The following is a 19,570-nucleotide window of genomic DNA, read 5'->3' as shown; positions in this document are numbered from 1 at the left end:
AAAAATCACAGGAGAGTAAAATTTAAAAAATGTCCTAAAATGTGCATTTTATTCCATATCATTATACAATGTTTACATACAGGTATACGTTTAAAACTGCTCAAAAGAAAGTGTGAAAAATAAAGTGAGGCAAATATCGATTTGTAAGTTCCACCCCCTCCCCAAGCTCCACACAAATAAAATACATTTTAAACAATCTCTTCCAAATTTGTGTTTTCTCCTGAATTTATTGAATCTTTCATTTGAACATGAAAAATACAATTGAAGGAATACTCAAGCTGAAATGTTGACCTACACTTATGTAACGAGTTGCAAGTTTACAATTTAAAACCTTCATAAGCCTTTGTTTTACTGCGCTGACTACGCAGCCTTCGTTCTATTGAAATCGAAGGCACGAAGTCCAAATCCTCACAGATCAGTAAAATGCTGATTAAAATAAATTACTGTGCTCAACAAGTCCTGACTCAGCAGGTATCAAACAAAAGCCCTTAGCAGAGCTTTTGGATCCATATAGCACCCTTTACACTGGATCTTTTTTGAGGATGTATCATTCTTGTTCAAAACTGTGGTTGGCACTTGAGGTGGGACGCTATCTGACAGAGCCAGGATTCTTCCAAAGACTAAGCATTCCAATCTCTGAACTCTCTACAAAGTGTAGGTAACATTTTGTTGGGAAATGGCACATTTAAACCATAATGAAATAGCTTAACCCGCATACAGCTTGCCCTTTTTGGTACTTCCCTGACCCCTGCCTGATAATTTAGCTGATGTTGTGACTGTGGTGAAACTAAAATAAAGACATGTTTATGGGGCTTCACGGCAAGCAGGTGTAAAAATAATAACAATGTGGTTGCTGCTAAGAAGGTTTTCACATGTTGTTTAACTCCAGTAAAGTTTGATCCAGCATCTGATGCATATTAAGGTTTTCTTCTTTGGCATGCGCCACTTTCTCTGTTGTGGGATCAGAAAATCAAAACGTGAATAGCAGTTCTTCAGAGGCACTGATTCTTAGAACATGAAGGCATGCAGTGATCATTTCTAATTAAAGGCTCAGAAGGTGAGAAATACGCACGATCATAAATACTGACACCCTCAGAGAATACATCTAGAAAGAATTTCAAATTAAGACAACAAACTGCAGGCAATACAACTTTAGAACTGTTTGCAGGTGCATCTGCTAAGAAAATGCACTGCGAACAGATGAGATTCTTGTATGTTCTGGAAGCTCTTTGATGCAAGAATGCAGGACAGGGAACAGAGGCGGGGTTTTATTTGTTTGCTTTTAGGTTTTTGCTTTGCTTTTAAGCAGAAAATAATTAGGTTCTTTGGAGATCCATACTTTAAACTCAGTGTAATTCAGAACTTCGAAAGAACAAACAAGAAATTAAAACCAGTCTTCCTTCAGTCAAGTGATTTTTAACAATGTATTTCTTCTACGGCTTAAAAAAATAAAAGAAGTTAGTAGCTTTATGTTGCATGCACGTTTTTATAGGACTATCGTTCAACACACTTACATGGTACAATAATAAAGCACAATGCTGTAGAACTGCATCCTACCAGAATCCAGTAACAGTGACTAATGCAAGCATACCTTTAAACAACTGACCAGGTATTTTCAGGTGGAGCTCCCATTCCTAGCATGTTTTATTGGTGTTTTTTTTGTTTTGTTTGTTTTTTCTTTTGGTCAATGGCTTTTGGTTTTGCCCAATCCAAAGCAATCCAAAATCAATGCACTGAAGTGTCCAGATAGCAAAACAGCTGTGAGTAAACTTTGTGTTGTTTTTGAAATAGGAATCCTGAACACTTTCCTCTCCCCCATTTTCCAGTAAAGCCCTCAGGGACAAGTCTGACACCATCAAAAAGGTGGGTCTCTACACAAGAAAGGCTCTCATTTTTTGAATGCTGCTCATTAAGTCCTCTGAGTGTTTACTGGGGTAGAAAGAAGTTATTACTGCACAGTCAAATTTAGAGCAAACTGCTCCTCTAATGTAGGTGTGCGTACAGATAAACAAAAGCCTCATCAGGAGGAACAGAGTACTTTGCCAAAACAAAATCAGAATTTAATCCGTTAATATACCACGTCATCAATGGCCTGAAAAGTCAGTTTCTATGTTTCTTGCTCATTTCTACATTTACTGATTCATTCTCGAGGAACTTTTGGGAGAAGCAGTTTTAAAATAAGTTAACAACATAGTCACACTACAGTTTAATCCTCATTCAATGCCAGCTTTAGTTCATTAGTTAGGCGACTGTTTTGCTCAAGTTGCTGGTAGAGTTGGTCTGTACAGGCAGCAAGCAGGTTAGAAGGAAAAAAGAGGCAGAATGAAGACAGATTAGACAGAGAAAACAGATAAGTTAATAAAGAAACTGGTCACACCACAGACAGATCAGTAACAGAAACATTTTACCTTTGTTTCTAGACTCCTAGTAATTAAATAGCCACTCCAAGGAACGGCTATTGCAGCTGGCAATGGACTGGCTACCTCTCCTCTATAGAGAACAGCTGTGCAACAAGCAAATGCGAGTAGAAGAGCAATGGCTGCATTCCTAGAAGAGCCACGTTCTCCTTTAATCTCTACAAACAATGCATGGCAGATTGGTTTTATCAGTGCCAATTTTCTTTGTGAATAATTCAAGATGTGGTGGAACCTCATCTGACAGCTGGCAGAAAGCAACTGTGTCATAACCAATCTAACTAATGGCAGGAGAGATGCTGATAGCACAAACTGCCCTTGGGTTTCATTCTCATTATACTTCTACCATGGAATTTAACAACTGAAACGTTACTTCTGGTAGCAAAATATACGGTTTTATTGGTATAAACACACTTCAGGATCCTTAAGCTGTCAAGTGGTACCTCATAGAAAAAAAAACAACTCCAAAACACTTGGTGAAAATGAACAGGATGGTTCACTTTTATAGACAGAAAGAACACCCATCGTAATGTTGTGACAGTGAATTTTAGTTCGGATTCTGTAGAATAAAAGCAAACTTTGAGAGGTTTTGACTATTCTTCCTCAAATCGTCTGTGTTGGTCTCAACAGCTTACATTCAGACTGCACTTCTAACTTCTTGATCCCAGATTATTCTGCTACAGGAAATGACTGGGTCTTTTCCACAAGCTTCCTAGCGGCTTTCACAGAAATCCTCTTCCCCACGGAGTCTGGTCAAAGCAGCTCACAGCCACAGCACAGCATGCACAGTGAGCTGCTCTGCAGAGCCTGCCTGCACCGAGTGACAACAACTCACTTCTCCACACAGCCAGCTCAGTGGGAGCAGGGCACAGTTCACATTACTATTCTTGGACCAGCAACACCTGGATTTCTGTCTCTTTTATGAGGATAACATTAGACACTAAGACATACATGAAAAAAAGCAGAGACCTCATAAATAACTTAAGCTCTATTTGTTTGGCACAACGTATTTAGTTGTTATTTAAACATGACAACAGAATTTCAATCAAGAATTTGATGCTTACCTTCATCAAGAGAATTACTCTCTTGATGTGAGAATTCCAGTCTTGCAGTATTTCTCAACATCCAAAATGAGACTAAAAATCTCAGGTCAAGTGTGGAAAGCGTTTTCTGAGTGTATCGTAAGCTCTTAACTACTCACACACCTGTGGCCAGGTCACAACTACCTTACTTGGAGGAAGAGACAAAGGTCTCTGCAAGGAGCCACCTCAGGCAGAGTGGGGCATCTGACAACTGGCACAGATCCCCTGCAGCTCAGCCCCAGCAGAACTACCCCTGCATACCATGCTGTCCAGGCAAACAAAGTGTCAGAGCCAGCCCTGCACTTGTGTCAAAAGCACTCACACACACTACTTGCTACACACAGCCAGACCTCGTCGGATGTATGAAGCAATGCACAGGCCATGTCCAATGCTGACAGGGTGCTGAAATACGCTGCACTGAAAAACCAGAACAGTCAACATCAGTGCAGAAGGGCCAACTATGAATCGTGTGTGCAGCTATCTGAATAAATACATCTAATACTCTGTCCAGCAATCCAGCACTCCTACAGTGAAGACAGCTGACTGTGTATGTTTGGTGGGAAGAGTTAAGTATTAAGAACAATCATGAGATTTCCACCTTTTTAATTATTACTAGGCTTCTACCCTGGATTTTACTTTCCTTATTTCTCAAGAAACAAGAGTATTGCAAGGAGTTGAGGGAAAAAACACTATGGACACAATAAAACAAACTGGAGAATAAGGGGCTGGGCTTGCTGTAGTGTAACATACACTGGATGAGCTGATAAATGATGGGTGATCAAATGTCTGAGCTTCCAAATCTGGAATCAGTGTTTGACACCACAGCAGATCTGCCTAATTATTACATTAATCACAAAAAGTTTCCTATTCCAATTCTGGAACATTTTTCATACATGAGAAGTCTAAGCTCAGAAATCTAAGCTAAGCACAAGAGTGGAAAGCTACTAAAGTCTCCCTGCTCAACCTTAGATCACATCCTGCCACTAAAGAGAAGCATGAGGGGAAAAAAAAAGCAAGCAAACAAAATCTTTGCAGTGGAATCGAGGTATGAAAGAGGGGAGCGCTTCCTTCTGCAAAACATTCTGAAGTTTTTTTATACTCCCCCTTTAAGTCTTAGGTTTAACTTGATGAACAAATACATTTACATGAAAGCAGAAAGTCTGAAACATCAAGCAAGGAGAAAATGTAAAGAGAAAAGTCAAAGGCTCAAGTGCTCTCTCAGGCGAGCTCCCACGACCAAGTGACCCCAAGGCAGCAGTGCCTCTGCAGATGCTGGCCCAACAATAACAACTGCAAGAATTCCCACTGTATTTGTCATTTTAACTGCATCATAGTTCGAGAAAGAGAGGGAGCACAACGGGTCAGCATTAACCCCAAATACCAAGAACGGATATTCTCAGCCTACAGACAGCTACTGCTGCCTTTGCATTGTCAACATTAAGGTAAAAGTGTTTGTGGGAAAAAAAGAAAAAAAGGAAAATAAAAGTGAAACATGAACAAAAATGAAATCTCTGATGGCAAAAAAAAAAAAAACCCACACAACTTTTTATTTTTTTATTAATAACTAAAATAGCTATTTGAATAAATAAAAGGCAAGGGGATCGCCAAAGGAATACAGCTGGGATGTTTATTTTACATTTAGAGATGTAGAGTTTCTGTACAATAGAGCACAAAGAGTGTGTTCTGAAACAGGTGCCAGAAAGATAGAGCCAAGTAAGCTAGAAGACAGGACAGGGAGCCATGAAACATCCAAAAGCTTGGAAAGATGTTTTATCCAACCCGATGAAGATGTCTTTGGAGAAGTGAAGCAAAGAAAATTATCTGCACAAAAAGAAAAAGTGAGATAAGGTAGGACATAAAAAAAAAGTGCACTAAGTCCAAAAGAAGCAATAACAGCACAGCAAAATCCAGCATGCCAGGATGACTGCTAGTGAAATGCCACACCATGCTGGGATTGGAATGCGATAGCAATTTCCTCATGTACCAGAGGAAAGCCTGTTTTCCATCTGCAAATATCCCAAATGAAAAAAAAAAATACACAACGAAACCAACAAAAACAAGTTGTAACCTCTGTTACAAAGGAGGGAAAAAAACACCCTTTGTTCAAAAAGCTATTGAGCAAACGCAGATGTGTTGGTACATAACAAGAGTGGGAGGGGGGTAATGAAGAAATGTAGGGATTAGAAAGGAAAAAAAGAGGGAAACAGTTAAAATATGGATGCATGCAAAACACATTTTGCTCTGAGCCAAGCTGCAGCCCTGCTGAAAGCACCAGCCTTCAAAAGAAATGGAACTGAACGTCACACCTCACAGGCACTTGAGAAAGCAAAATCTCTTCCTCCCCACGCCAATTGTACAGTGCAAATGGAAGGGATGAGCATGGGAAGGGGGATTTAGCATAGCTGACCTCTGTTCAGTTTTATGTCAATGCAGGAAAAGATGGCATATATCAGACACCACAAGGATTACTCACACTCCTAACCTAATGATTGCTTTCTGTTTTTTTCCCCCACCCCAAACACTGTCTCTTTTAGCTGAAGCTGGCATTATCACACCTCTGACATTTAAATTAATTGCTGTTGCCCTCCACAGGATACATATGAACAACCAGCACTTCAGTTGTCACCTTTCTGCCTCTAAATCACAAAGATTTACCTTCCACACTTCGTAATTTAGTGGTAGAAGTTGAATTTTCAACTGTAGCGGAATTCAATTCAAGCAGTTCAGGAAATTTAAGACAAACGCAATCTACAATTATGAACAGAGCGAATTCCTAAGTCCTTCTGAAACTTATGTAAGAGCTTTGCCAGAATAAAACTGAAGGCAGAAGAACACCCTCTGAATGCAGCGTGTGTTGAGATAATAATTTCTAGCAAATTCAAAGGGATGATAAAAGATACTTGAACAGAGGTCAACTAGAAGGATAAATGCAGAGCTACAAGCAAATGGCAACCACAGGATATAAGGATCACTGATGCACACTGATAAAACACACATGAGCTCATGGATTAGCTTACAAAATCACCATGAGTATTTACCAGGCTTGGCACGACACACACCCACACTCTGCCACAGTAAATAAATGGTTCATGGTATTTCGTACATCTAATCTCACTAAAGTAATGCATCTCCCACTGCAAGGGTGTATAATTTCACAAAGCCAGAACCACACAATCAATGAGGGCAGGGAAGGAGGCACAGGCACAAGCTGGAAAGACATTTACATGGAAGTCATATCGTTGAGAGCATGGTCCAGCTCCTCGCTGATGGCTTTGTACTTCAGTTTCTGAGCATAAAGCTCGTCTAATGGTCCCCAAGGGAAGGTAGAGGTGCACAAGGAAATGGGAGTGTGGTCATGGGATGGAATGAGAAGGCAGTGGTGTGGGATACCATCCAAAAGCAGCAGGAAAGGGTAGGAATGCACAGAAAGAAGTGTTGAGGCAGACAGGATAATGAAAAAACAGCATCAAAATACAAAATTAGGAAAGAATAAAAAACAAGAGCAAATAGTTTTCTGTTCATTAACTGCACTGCCGGTGGGACAAGCTGTGATTTGGATACAACAAAGCATAGAAGAGAAGCAAAAATCTGCTTCCTTGTCCTGGAAATTTGTTTCAGTGCTCATAAGAAAGGCACAAGGGAACAGCAAAAGCCAGTACCATGGATAGGAGAGCTGAAAACAGGACTCTAGGAGGATGCTAACTCCTTAAAGTACTTAGCTTTCTTCTCTGCTTCCTGAAACAGTGACCATACATTTTCCACATGTTACCTAGCTATACTTCATACTCCTTACATGTAAGCCTGCCATGCCAAGTAATCAAACTACATAAAATCCTAGACTTGATAGAGCACACTGAAGTAGGAAGCTCCATATAAACTTTGATTACCAAACCGCTCAATTATTTTCAATTCACTAGCTCTACTAAAAACCAGTCACAGTTGTTCTGCCCTGCCCTTATCAGAACAATAAATTAATTCAGCTTGCTACATTCTTAACTATTAGGAAACTAACAGAGCTCTTTACCAGCTTTTTAGTATCATGATACTATTTATCTCATAATTTACCCTATATATTTATATAGTTCCAAGCTGAAGCATGTAAAGCAAAAGAATTGAAAAGTCTTGAGAACATCAGAGAAAAAAGAACAGGCAAGAGCAAAACATTTCACTAGAAACATTTAAGTTATCAATGTATTTGAATGGGAAATCATTTGACCTTTTTTACTTTTTATGTAGACCCATTTATGTGATCTGGGGAGTTTAGGTGAGTACGAGTTGGGTAGTGAATAAAACCAGGAGAATAAAAGACCTGTATCTCTTTAGTAAGTGCAGAAAACAAAGATCCATACCTTCTAGATCATCAATGCTCTTCTCCAGCTTGGTTACTGACCTCTCAGCAAATTCAGCACGGGTCTCAGCCTGAAGTCAAGATCAATACAAACAATTGTAGGAAATACACACAATACTACTTACAAATAGAGGAGCAATAATTCAAAGGAGGAAAAAAAAGAACGATGAGAAGATGTAGATTTAAAATAAAACAATAAGATGATGCTCCTTTTTATGAGATATCCAATAATTAACTGTCTCCAAAGAAATATGTTCATTCTTAAAGAATTCAAGTACTGTTTATATTAAAAGAATCAACACTGTACTGGAAGATCTGTTGTACATAACAGCTCTAATTTTACCTCCTTCAGTTTGTCAGTTAGAACTTTAATCTCCTCTTCATATTTGTCTTCTTTCTGTGAGTACTGTAATTAGAAAGAAAACCACTGCTATTAGACCAGATATTCTACATACATAAAAACACCACTCTCCTAGTAGACCAACTGTATAAAAGGCAGTAATATGGGCCTAACTAGATCAATTCCACTGATCACCGTGGATCCGCTGTGATCACACACAACTTATTACAAAAGCAGAATTCCCCTGAAGTTTTATTCTAACACTACGCAGTGGAAAATGAACAGAATTTAGCATTAGTTTTGAAGAGGAATAGTATTCGGAGAAATTAAATGTTAGCACATAACTGCCACATTATATAAATAATATTTAACTCTTATAGGCTACTTAATAAAAGATGTATTCAAATAATACCAACCTACGTGGAACCAGAAGGAATGCTAGGTTCTGATAACTACTCAGTACATAGCGGATTCTAAGTCCAAACGCTTCTACTAATGAATGGCCTTGCTGAAATGCTGAAAACTGATCAGCATATTAAAAAAACAAACCAAACCAAAAGGTCAATCCAGGGGCCAGCATAAGGAACATGTTCTCATGTAAGTCTCTAGCCTACCTTCTCAGCCTGAGCCTCCAGCGACTTCAGGTTGTTGGTCACAGTTTTCAACTCCTCTTCAAGCTCAGCACATTTGCTGTTATTTCGGAAGGAAGGCAGGAAAGGGGTGGATGGAAGATTCAGTCAAGCAAAAGAAATAGAAGAAAAAAAAAGGGGGAAAAGATAGAGAAAAATGAAACAACTACAGAGCAAAAGAACGGCCTTAAAAGCAGCTGAATCCATCACAGACTGAAAGCAATTGTTTGCAGTGCCAAATTCCATTTTAAGTGAGCATTTCAACAATGGCCAGCCATAAGTTATTTACAGTCTTTGGTTTACACAGAAATATTTACAAAGCTTTTACAAATGAGACAGTTCAGCTTCTTTTTGGCTGCACAGGAGATCAGTTTTAAAGGTAAAAAATGAATTAACAAAAAAGAGACCAAAGAAATCAACCAAAGCAAGATGCAGGGGAGTAGAGAGCATAGTGAGGATTTATTTGCTACTGAGTGAGCTAACTGGCTATGGAAGCTGAAAGACTCGGGTTGCAGTTAAACCTAAAAACTGTTTATTAGTATCAGTACCTTATCCTCTGCAGCCATTAATGCTTTCAAGGTTTGATCCATTATTCTTAACTGTTCTTCCAGCTGTCGGACTTGGCTGTTAGTGAACACATGAAATGCACAAAAGCCATTCACAAAATCAGTGTGCAGGTACAGCATGCAGTGACAAAACCCACGCGCACACATACAAACACATTTACTTTGGTGTTGACCATTTACTTCAACCATTAAAGAGCAAACATAGCCTTGAGCTGAACACACAGTGTACTGCCAATGTTTCCATGCTGTTACAGTTTCTGTCTTGTAGCACCTCACAGGCATCTCAGGGGCAATTGCACACTTACCTTTCTGATAGTTCAGCACGTTCCTCAGCCCGCTCCAGGTCACCCTCAATGATCACAAGCTTACGAGCCACCTACAGGCACAGCAAACAATCGTGGATATCATTTTATTGCAGCCAACACCATCCGTCTCTAGAATCCAAAGTGTGGGTAAAGTGCTTCAGGCCATTCCCTGTGCCCCAAAACTGACCTCTTCATACTTGCGGTCAGCCTCTTCAGCAATGTGCTTAGCTTCTTTAAGCTGGATCTCTTGGATTTCCATCTTCTCTTCATCCTTCTGGGCTCTATTTTCAATGACCTTCATTCCTCTGAAGGACATGAAAAAAACCCAACCCAGTAAATAAAAGGTTCAGGGCTTGCCAGTTAATCCTCAGCTCTACCACTGACTAGAGTGTGACTTTCAGGCAGATGTATTACAATGAATGAAGCACACCAGGCACTTGATTCTTCACACTCAGAATCTAACCCTGTGTATTTACACCTCAGAAGTTGGAAGGAAAAGCAGCATGACTTACAAAGAAAGAAAAGTTCATTCTTTTAACTCTTGCCCCAGTTCAGCTCTACCCAGAAATTCAACCACTTGACTATCCTTTTTTTCTTTTACACTCCAGGAAAACTGTTCTCACAGAAAGATAAATAAATGGTCTCGCTTCTAAAGATCTAATAATGTGACTGAAGACATCTGCCTTTCTAACATTCATTGTGAGATAGCACAGCCCAACTCCTGCAGGACCGACAGATACTATGTTTATGAGAAAACAAACTCCCATGAGTTTTCTCATGTCTGAGTCCTAAAGCAGTGACCTAAAGCTCTCTGTGCACTGCACAAGCAAAATTAAACTCCTCCACTGTAAGAAGTACAGTGAATCGCCCCTTCCTTCCACACAGATTTGACCCAAATTCTCTTCAAGGTAGAAATAGCTATGCAGAATACTTTGGATTCTTTCCCAACAAAAAGTACTATGGAAGTTATATAAAATATTATTTGCATTAGTAGAAGACATCCTTTAAATCCCAACAAATTTGAATTTCTAAATACACCTGGAAATTCCAACCTAAATCTAACGGAATTTATGTGATCTCTCTCCTTCATTCACCTTCACGTACACATCTTAACAACAGGAGAACCAAAGCTTCTTCCAGCGCTGGTTCATTTTCCAACCACGAAGCAATTAAGAATCACCTGAACACATCGCCTCTGTCAGTTGTCATTCAAATAGAGGTCTGGACTGGGTCCAACAGTTTTTCCCAGGAAGCAGTATGATATAACAAAAGCTCCATCCAACTCTATCTTATCTTTACAATTGAGACTCAGACAAGCATTTAAACCTATGTTTGCATTCTGGACATCCCTATAGACAAGCTGTGACTGAAGACTGTGTGTCTGAAGTCCAAAGGCAGAGTGGATTACACATGCAGAGAGACATAGGAGCGGTTTAATTTATTTCCCTAACCCACACCCTAGCAATTACCACCTTCGTCATACAGGCAATCCAGCTAATCGCTTTCAAGAGTAGCCTCACCCACCTTTCACTCTCATCTGCAGCCTTCTCAGCCTCTTCCAGCTTCTGCAGGGCAGTGGCCAAGCGCTCCTGAGCCCGATCCAACTCTTCCTCAACCAGCTGGATGCGTCTGTTCAGGGAAGCTACTTCACTCTCAGCCTAAGCACAGAAGAACAGAAGTTAGATCATAACAAGGCACGCATGACCCTCTGCAGAGGATTACCCCATGTACCTTCTAGTGCTATTCAACGGCACTTCAATGGCTTCTGTTCTCATTCACTGAAAAGTCCATAGACAGAGATGTGCGTGTCTTTGCGATGCTTCTTTTCTATTAAGCTGATTAAGGAACGTGCAACTTATGTATAATTCTTCTAGTCCTGCTCTCTCTAGCACAGTTCCCTAAATATGTAATCTTATTAACAGACACAAACCAATTGCATCCTTTCTTCCTTCCAAGGAAATCAGCAGAAACTATCACAGCCCTTATTTACATATTACCTGAAATCCATTATTTATGCCTTTTGCCATGTTTAGATCGCAAATACTTATGTTACCTTGGGTTCCATAAAATGAGCTCAAAGCAGGAGTGCAAAAACATACTTAGATCAGCATCTGCAATGAGACAGCTCCTACAGGGGTAGTGTAAGAGCATTTAGGCACCTGAACACTCATAACTTCTGCTTATGGGCAAGATACTCAGCAGCTAACAAGGTACCAGCAGAAGTTACATCTAGGAAGGGTCCTGGTAACAACAATTGCTTAAAACATTTCATCCCCTGCCACGCTGCCACCCTCAGAACTCCCCCAGATCCATCCCTCCTGCACAACATCTTTGCTTATTCTTTTATATAACAATGAACACAACATCTCTACCTCTTATTACAAGCTTTTACTTCTAATGCGTTCAAACTGACACTTCTGTAAGTTGCAGGATACCACCCTTTTCCTGATCATTCTGTTATTAGATGTTAGTTCTTTCTAAAGAAAGAACAAAAGCCACAAAATAACTATTAATCTAAATAGTTAATGCTTCCAAGATTAACAGCTATTTTGAATTAGGATTGAAAATGATCTCGCTATGTGTGAGGATGTGCAAATCTGAATTTCCAGTGGGGGGAGGGATTAAAAAACAACAACAGACAAGGAAATCTATCCCACCAAAAGTAGCACTTTGATGCTTTTCCTCTCTAAAATGTCTAAGGAACTGCCGATATTTGCTTGTTTTACTATTTCTGAGGTACTCAGATACAGCTGGCTACTACCAGAACTCTGTTGTGCCTAACACAAGTAAGAACAACTTAGGCACTATAAAACAACCTCAGTGAGAGCAGTATCACTGCCACTGGAATTGCTAGCAGTAACACCAGCATCTGGGAAGCAAATAAATGTATCTGAACATTAATGGGTACCGGGAGTGAGCACACTGAGCCAGGAGTGGAGGAGACTACATTCTTACACTTCCATTTCAGCCTCCACATTAAATCTTCACCTAGCTGTGTAATCAAGCAGTGGCATTCCAAACCTGCAGCTTTCAGGCTTTGAACAGAAAGAATTTGAACCTTTAGAGAAACAAAGCAGCCGGGGTGGTGGTGGAAATCTATGTCCTTTCATTAACGTTACCCTTGGGAAATCTGTAATAGTACGAGTTAATTATTATCATGTCAAGACTTCTCATCACGATAAGCACACAGAATACGCTTAGAAACACTGGGTGACTAAAGTTCGAGTTCTTACTTCCTGATCCACCACCAGTAATGTGCTGTGGGTTTAACCAACCAACCTTATATGGCCCCACTCACCCTTCCGCGGAGCAGGACTTCTTCCTTACATGGCAAGGAAGGAAAGAACCCCAGTGACATTAGGGGCACTCCCATAGCAAATATAACCTCCTGCATTTTTGACACAGCACTCAGACACCACATATTTTTACCATGAGCGATGACATGGGTACGTTACAATTGCACATTAATTACTACTGCTGTAAGAAAGACTGTTTTCCAGCTAATCATACAGCTGAAGAAAGACAACCATATTAGTAAGATGCAGTCACAGCCCGGTGAGACACAACCACAGACTTTTTGTAGAGGCAACGACTGCTGCTCACAGACCCCGAACCTTTCCCCATCTGGTTTAACAACCACAAGTTGTGAACTGTGATATGCTTTGGCCGCAGTTTCAGCTTTTGCACTGTTTGCGTATCTGTTCCTTGCGCAGGAAGAAATAAAATTAAAAAAACCCCAGCAGCAGCAGCGGGCAGTCACATGCTGTACACGTACAGCCCTGCACTAAGGGAAGGGTCAGGTTCACACCTCAGCTTGCTGGCTCCATGTTCTCACAGCCTCCCTCAGTCATGCAGAAATACAGCTGTGACGGTAAAAAAAAATACCTGTGCAAGGCTGGTAGTAGCAAAGAGGCACAGCTCTGTACCTGCCCATGAGTTCATTTTTCTGCATTTGGTCACTGAAGTGCTGATCCTCTCCAAACAAAAACGGTGCCACACAAACACACTGCAGAATTCCATACAATCCACGTAAACCTGCTGCAGGCAACTGACTGACACTAACTACCCTTTAGGATGCTAAACCTCACCCCATGGCCAGGCTCTCACGTAAGAACTTCACAGGCAAGTGGGGAGTCAGCCCTCCAGCACTGCGCCTTCTGCACCCAAAGGTGTCATCAGCACTTCCCATGGCAGGGACATGGGAACTAACCTAGTTTAGAACTATGTATGTTGCTGAAGGCGTTCTTCACTCACAGAAAGTAGTTTAGAAAACAAATCCAGCTGTCTTTAAGACAGAAACCCTTACAAGTTCATCACAAAATCACAGAATTGTAGGGGTTGGAAGGAACCTCTGTGGATCTCCCAGTCCAACCCTCTGCCAAAGCAGGTTCCCGACAGCAGGCTGCACAGGAAAGCATCCAGGCAGGTTTTGAATATCCCCAGATGAGACCCCCCCACCTCTCCGGGCTGTCCCAGTGTCACCCTCACAGTAAGGAAGATTTTCCTTATGTTTGTATGGAACTTCCTGTGCTGCAGTTCATGCCCACTGCCTTGTCCTGTTGCTGGGTACCACCAAAGAGCCCAGCCCCAGCCGCAGCCACTTGACTCGCACCCAACAGATACCCCTAAGTATTGATCAGATCTCCCTTCAACCTTTCCTCTGGGCTGAACAGCCCCAGGTCTCTCAGCCTTTCCTCACAATGCAGAAGCTCCAAGCCCCCATTATCTTCATGGCCCTCCGCTGGACTCTCTCCAGCAGTTCTCTGCCTGTGGGGACCCACTTTCCAGATCTGCCCCACGATGTGATGTGATGCCCTGTGATGTGACCTCTCAAACAACAAAAAAAAGGGTACGTGCACTGCCTTGTGGGTCTGCTTCACTGCTGCAAGAGAGAGGAGTCACACACGGTGCTCCTTTGGTCAAGCAGCTCTGAATGCTCACCAACACCAGACGCTGCTTTTATAAGCTTGCTGCCCAGAACACGAATAACAAATTAGTTATTTGGCACGAGTTTCCTGCAAACTCTGTAGATACGCTCACAAAGAGCACTCTACCTTTCACAGAGAGAAAAAACAAAACTACAGCCACCACCAACCCCCAAGGTCAGCGGCGAGGCAAACAACTGCACTATCAGCTTTGTGCTGCGTCGGTCACCCACAGCCACATCCACACCAATCTGTGCTGCCTACACCTGCCCAAAGCTGCTCACACCGCTGCCCCGCAGTCCGGCCCGGGCCCTCGGGCTGAGCCGCGCCGCAGCCGCCCTACCGTGCCGTGCCGCGGCCGCCGCCCGCAGGTACCGCCGTGCCGGGGAGCGGCTGCCCGCGGCCCTGAGCCGCCCGTGGCCCTACCTCCTCCCGCAGGGCCCGCTCCTGGTCCACCTCCCGCTGCAGCCTGCCCGCCCGCTCCTCCGCAGCGTCCGCCTGCTCCTGCAAGCTGCGGATCTTCCTCCGCACGGCCTCCAGCGAGCTCATCGCCGCCATGCCCGCGCCGTCCGATCCGCTCCGACCCGCTCCGTGCCTCGCCACCGGCCTGCGCCGCCTCCCTCCCTCCGCCCCAGCCCCGGAAGTCCTCCGCGCCGCGCCGCGCACCGGGGCGGGGCTGGCGGCACCGAGCGGGAGGGGAGCGGCGCTGGGAGGCGGCGGAGCACCGCGCTGATCCGCGCCGGGGTGGGGCGGGCGCCGGGCGAGGCCGGGGCCGGCGGGGAGAGGCTCGGCGGCGGGGCCGGGCCGCCAGGTGGGCGCGGAGCGGTAGCGCCCTCTAGCGGCGGCCCCGCTCCCTGCCGCAGCCCTGCGCCGCCCCGACAGAGCGGGGTACGGCGATGCCGAGCGGCCGGCCGCTATCGTTCGCCTGGGCGAGTTCCCGGGATATGGGGAGCCGGACTGCGGCCCCGCCAGGTGCAGGGCTGGACCCGGGGTGGAAGGATGTGCCCCGCGCTGAGTCAGGCCGTGCTGCTCCATCACCCTGTGTGAGGCTGCTCCGCCTCGGCAGCGGCACTCCCTGCCCTGCTCTGCCCTTTTCCTGCCGCTCGGAACTATTCAAACGAGCCGAGCAAACACCGGGTCGCTGCGGTGCCCCAAGACACTCCGCATGGCCCAAAAGCACGGCAACCTGACATTCCACACACCAACAAGTACAGCGTTCTCTCAAGCCAGGCTCTCCGCCCGAGGGTGACTGCACCGCACACCGTCCCAACGAGCCCCAAGACGCTGCTCTCCAGCAAAGGGAAACAGCGCTGGGATTGGTCGGGGGGACCGTGCTTTTCAGGCAGGGAATCTGGTAGCACTGCTCTCGCCTTCATCCTCGGCGATTCCCAAATAGTCTGCATACTTTTCCTTATAAGGAATATCTCCCCTGGATCTGTATGCGGTTCCTTTGAACGAGTCCAATAAGCGCCCTGCTAGGAAGTGCCTCTCCTCCGCAAAGCCTCGTTCAGAAGAGAGACATCTGATCCACATTACACACACAGCCCCTCTCTCATCCCTACGTGCGCTTATTATTGAGGTCTCTGTCAAAACTACACAACTTAATTGCTTTGCTCTATGGTTTGCTCTTTTTAAAAGTAAAGATAAAGGCGTGTTGTCTTTGATGCCAAGCTGGCTTCAGCAATGTTTCCCTTTCTGGAAGTATCCTTCCTCTGCTTTGCTCCTTAGCTTTGAGGCCAATTCTGAAAGCTGCGCTATAGGAAAAGGTCGGTCATGGCTTTGGGAGCGCTGTGGTTTCACTGCGTCCTGTAATTTGGACCCAAGATGTATTTGGAGAGAACTGGGTTGGACTGTAGGAGCCACACTGCTCCAGGCCTTATCTGCAGGAACAGGAAACTCGCATCGCTCCATGAGTGTAACACATTAATAAGACGCACGTCAGGGGTGGACAGGTGGGTGGGCTGAGGCCTGGGAGGGACACAAGCTCTCACACTATTACCATATAAAGTGCTGAGCTATATATATCCCCCAGTCTGCTCCCAAGATCCCTGTCCTCTGAACTGCAAACCCAGCAAGTATCATCTTCCAGTTTTCTCTCACGCAAGACTGAACTTTTCCTTGAGATGTGAAATCATCCCCGGTTTCACCAGGAATAAGAACTAGGAGAAGGGACTTTATCTGTGGGATGAGTGAATGAGCCCAACTAATGCATGTATGCCCACAACTCTCCTGCAGAAACAACCAGCAGCTCTTATTCTCCTGCGTCTGTGGGACATACGGGATGTCCCAGATGCCCCTCTCCCAGACCTAGTTGCTGTCAGCTCTCTGATTCTATCTCATCGACTATCACAGCACTACTGTTCCAACCCAAGCTATTTTTCCCATCGTCTGGATTGACAATCCACAGCAATTGGAACAACAGCAAATACACACAAAAAGCACGTGTTGAGTGAGCAGAAACCCAATCAATGCCTCGGACAATGTGCAAATCTCATGCAAGGAGGCAGTGCTGTGTTGCCCACCTCCCTGCCCAGGAAGTTCCAGGAGCCTGAGCCAAGCATGCCCACTGAGCGCTGCCTGGTGGGAGTCCTGGCTGTCCTGTGCAGCGGAGATGCCTGTTCCTTGTATGAAGGGGGTGGTGGAAGGGACGGGGTAACTTACATCTGTGGCCTTTTTGTCAGCCAGTTCCAACTTTTCCTGTGCATCTTTAAGGGACTCGGAGTATTTGTCCAGCTCATCCTCAGTGCCCTTCAGCTTCTTTTGCAGAGCCACCAGCTCGTCCTCCAGCTGTGACACGGGTGGAAGGTGGTGGAGAGGGGACGGCAGGCAGGAAAAGGTGCAGCAGGCAATGTGACCGTGCAAAGGGAGAAGTGCGAGTGCAGAAGAGACAGAAAAGAACGGACGGACAGAGAGAGAGAGAGAAAGAAGGAGAGACAGTTAGATTCTCTGTGCTTACAGTACGGGCACGATACCTTGGCAGCATTCTCCTCTGCGGAGAGGAGGCTGTCCTCAGACTTGTGCAGCTCTTCCAGCACTTGGTCCCTCGAATCCTCCGTCACGCGCAATTGCTTTTCCAATTGCACAATGTCATCCTCTAGCTAGGTGCACAAGAGGAAATACAATGCACAGATACATTTCTCCCTGGGCTCTGAAAAGGGGGAAGGTCATCTTTAAATCTCTCTCTTTTCCTCTGGCCTTCTCCAGGATCTCCCAGAAACTCACAACCACCATGTCTCCAACCCCCAGACTAATAAAACCCCATGTGTGCTGGGCAGATGCGGGGGTGGCTTGGAGCAGGCCAGGAAAATGGGACACATCTGGAAAGAAGGGGAGCAGCTAAACTGGACAAGTCTGCTGGACAGTGCTGTGGGAGGGGGCACAAACCCAGCTTAAAGTCCTTTGTCAAATCACAGCATGTCTGTCAAATCACAGCATGTCTGTCCAGCGCTAACAGCTGCTCGAGGCAGTCCCCCCCAGCCATGCCCCCGTGACAAAGACATGGAGGCCACGCAGCTGTCCCAGGACCCCCACCGAGCAGGATGGGGCAGGGACACGTTTCTTGCCTGGCCCCAGGAGCCTCCAGCCACAGGGCATCAGAGCGAAACTCTTTAGAGGAGTTTCAGTAGTTCAATCGGTTCTTCGGGCAATGGAGGGGAGGTGGGGAAGGACACAATAAGGTACGTTAAAAAAAAAAAAAGGTTAGAGAAAGAGATCGCCTGGAAAGGCATGTGCCCCGGCACCAGTGGTGCAGACCTGCTTGCTCCTCTCCTCTGCTGCCTTCTTGTCCGCTTCGGCTTGCTCGGCTCTGTCCAAGGCATTCTCCTTGTCAAGTTTCAGCATCTGCATCTTTTTCTTGATGGCATCCATGGCGGCGGTGGGTTAGGGCGCGTCCCCGCGCGAAGTACAGCCGAAATCAGAGCAGGGAAAGCGGCGGGAGAGCCCCGATACGAATCCGAGCCGCGGCCCCGGGGAGCGCTGGGGGGCCGAAGAGTGCGGGACGGGCGCCGGTGGAGTGCGGACGGCGGGCGGGGAGAGCCTCACTGATATGGCCTTTCCCAGGGGGCTGACTGCATTCCTCAGGACATCCAATACTTTTTTGGAAAGGGCTTTTTTTCTTTTCTTTCCCCTCCCTCCTCCATTTGTCCCTACCCCTTTCCATTGCTTCGTTCCCCCTCGGCTTTTTTCAGCGGCTCGGCTCTCCGATTCGCTGCCGCCCGCCTTTTGACCGTGGATATGCCTATATATGGGATGTGACGGGCGAGGTAAGGCGGGGGAGAGGTTCGTTCCTAGTTCTAAGCGGGCAAGACGGGGCATTTCGCTGCTACTCCTGGGAGGAAAAAATAAATAAAAAGGGGGGAAGGGCAGAGACTCGGAGCGGGGAACGGGAGCAGAGAGCTGTGCGGGCTGCTCAGGGCGGGTGCGATGCCGGGGTGGCTGGCAGCAGGACGGTGCCGGAGCAGCCCTCACCCGTGGAAATGAATCTGTTTTAAAGCAGAAGGGGAGCGGGGCAACAATGGGTTACGTGCACGCACGGCCGGAGCGAGAGCCCCGAGTTCATCATCGCGCCCCGGGGCAGGGGAGGGCAGCTCGGCAGGCGGAGAGCTGCCGGCAGCCCAGGCACCCGGAGAGCCGCGGTAGTGCCGGCTCGGGACAGAGGCTGGGGCACGGCACGGCTCTCCGCGGTAGCAAGCGCTTCTCGAGCCGACCACGCTCCTCTACTGGACCGCAGTCGGGTTAAAGGGAGGGGAACGAGGGCCCAGCTGCCCCCCGGGGCGGTCGGAGCCGCGAGGAGCGGAGCCTGGGGAAAGCCGGCACACGGACCGGCTGCTACCGTGCCTCGCTCCCTCCGCCAGCGAGAAACTGAGGCAGTGAAGAGAGACGAGCAATCTGGAGAACAATTAACAAACCATGTAATTAAGTAGAAACCGATTTTCGCTTGTGGCAGATGTCTGACTCCTTAG

General features: G+C 45.5%; 1 protein-coding gene across 1 annotated transcript; it reads right to left on the bottom strand.

Moving 5' to 3' along the window:
• Positions 1-32: 32 nt before the first annotated feature.
• On the bottom strand, positions 33-18,610 carry TPM1 (tropomyosin 1). The gene is given in 10 exon segments (XM_072345077.1): positions 33-951; positions 7,846-7,915; positions 8,188-8,250; positions 8,799-8,874; positions 9,685-9,755; positions 9,872-9,989; positions 11,209-11,342; positions 17,271-17,531; positions 17,534-17,707; positions 18,363-18,610. Coding segments are annotated over 10 exon segments (1,164 nt in total). The 5' UTR covers positions 18,477-18,610; the 3' UTR covers positions 33-868.
• Positions 18,611-19,570: the final 960 nt, after the last annotated feature.

Source organism: Excalfactoria chinensis, chromosome 10 (genome assembly GCF_039878825.1).
Source record: "Excalfactoria chinensis isolate bCotChi1 chromosome 10, bCotChi1.hap2, whole genome shotgun sequence".
Taxonomy (NCBI): domain Eukaryota; kingdom Metazoa; phylum Chordata; class Aves; order Galliformes; family Phasianidae; genus Excalfactoria; species Excalfactoria chinensis.
This window is presented reverse-complemented; position numbering and strand designations above follow the sequence as displayed.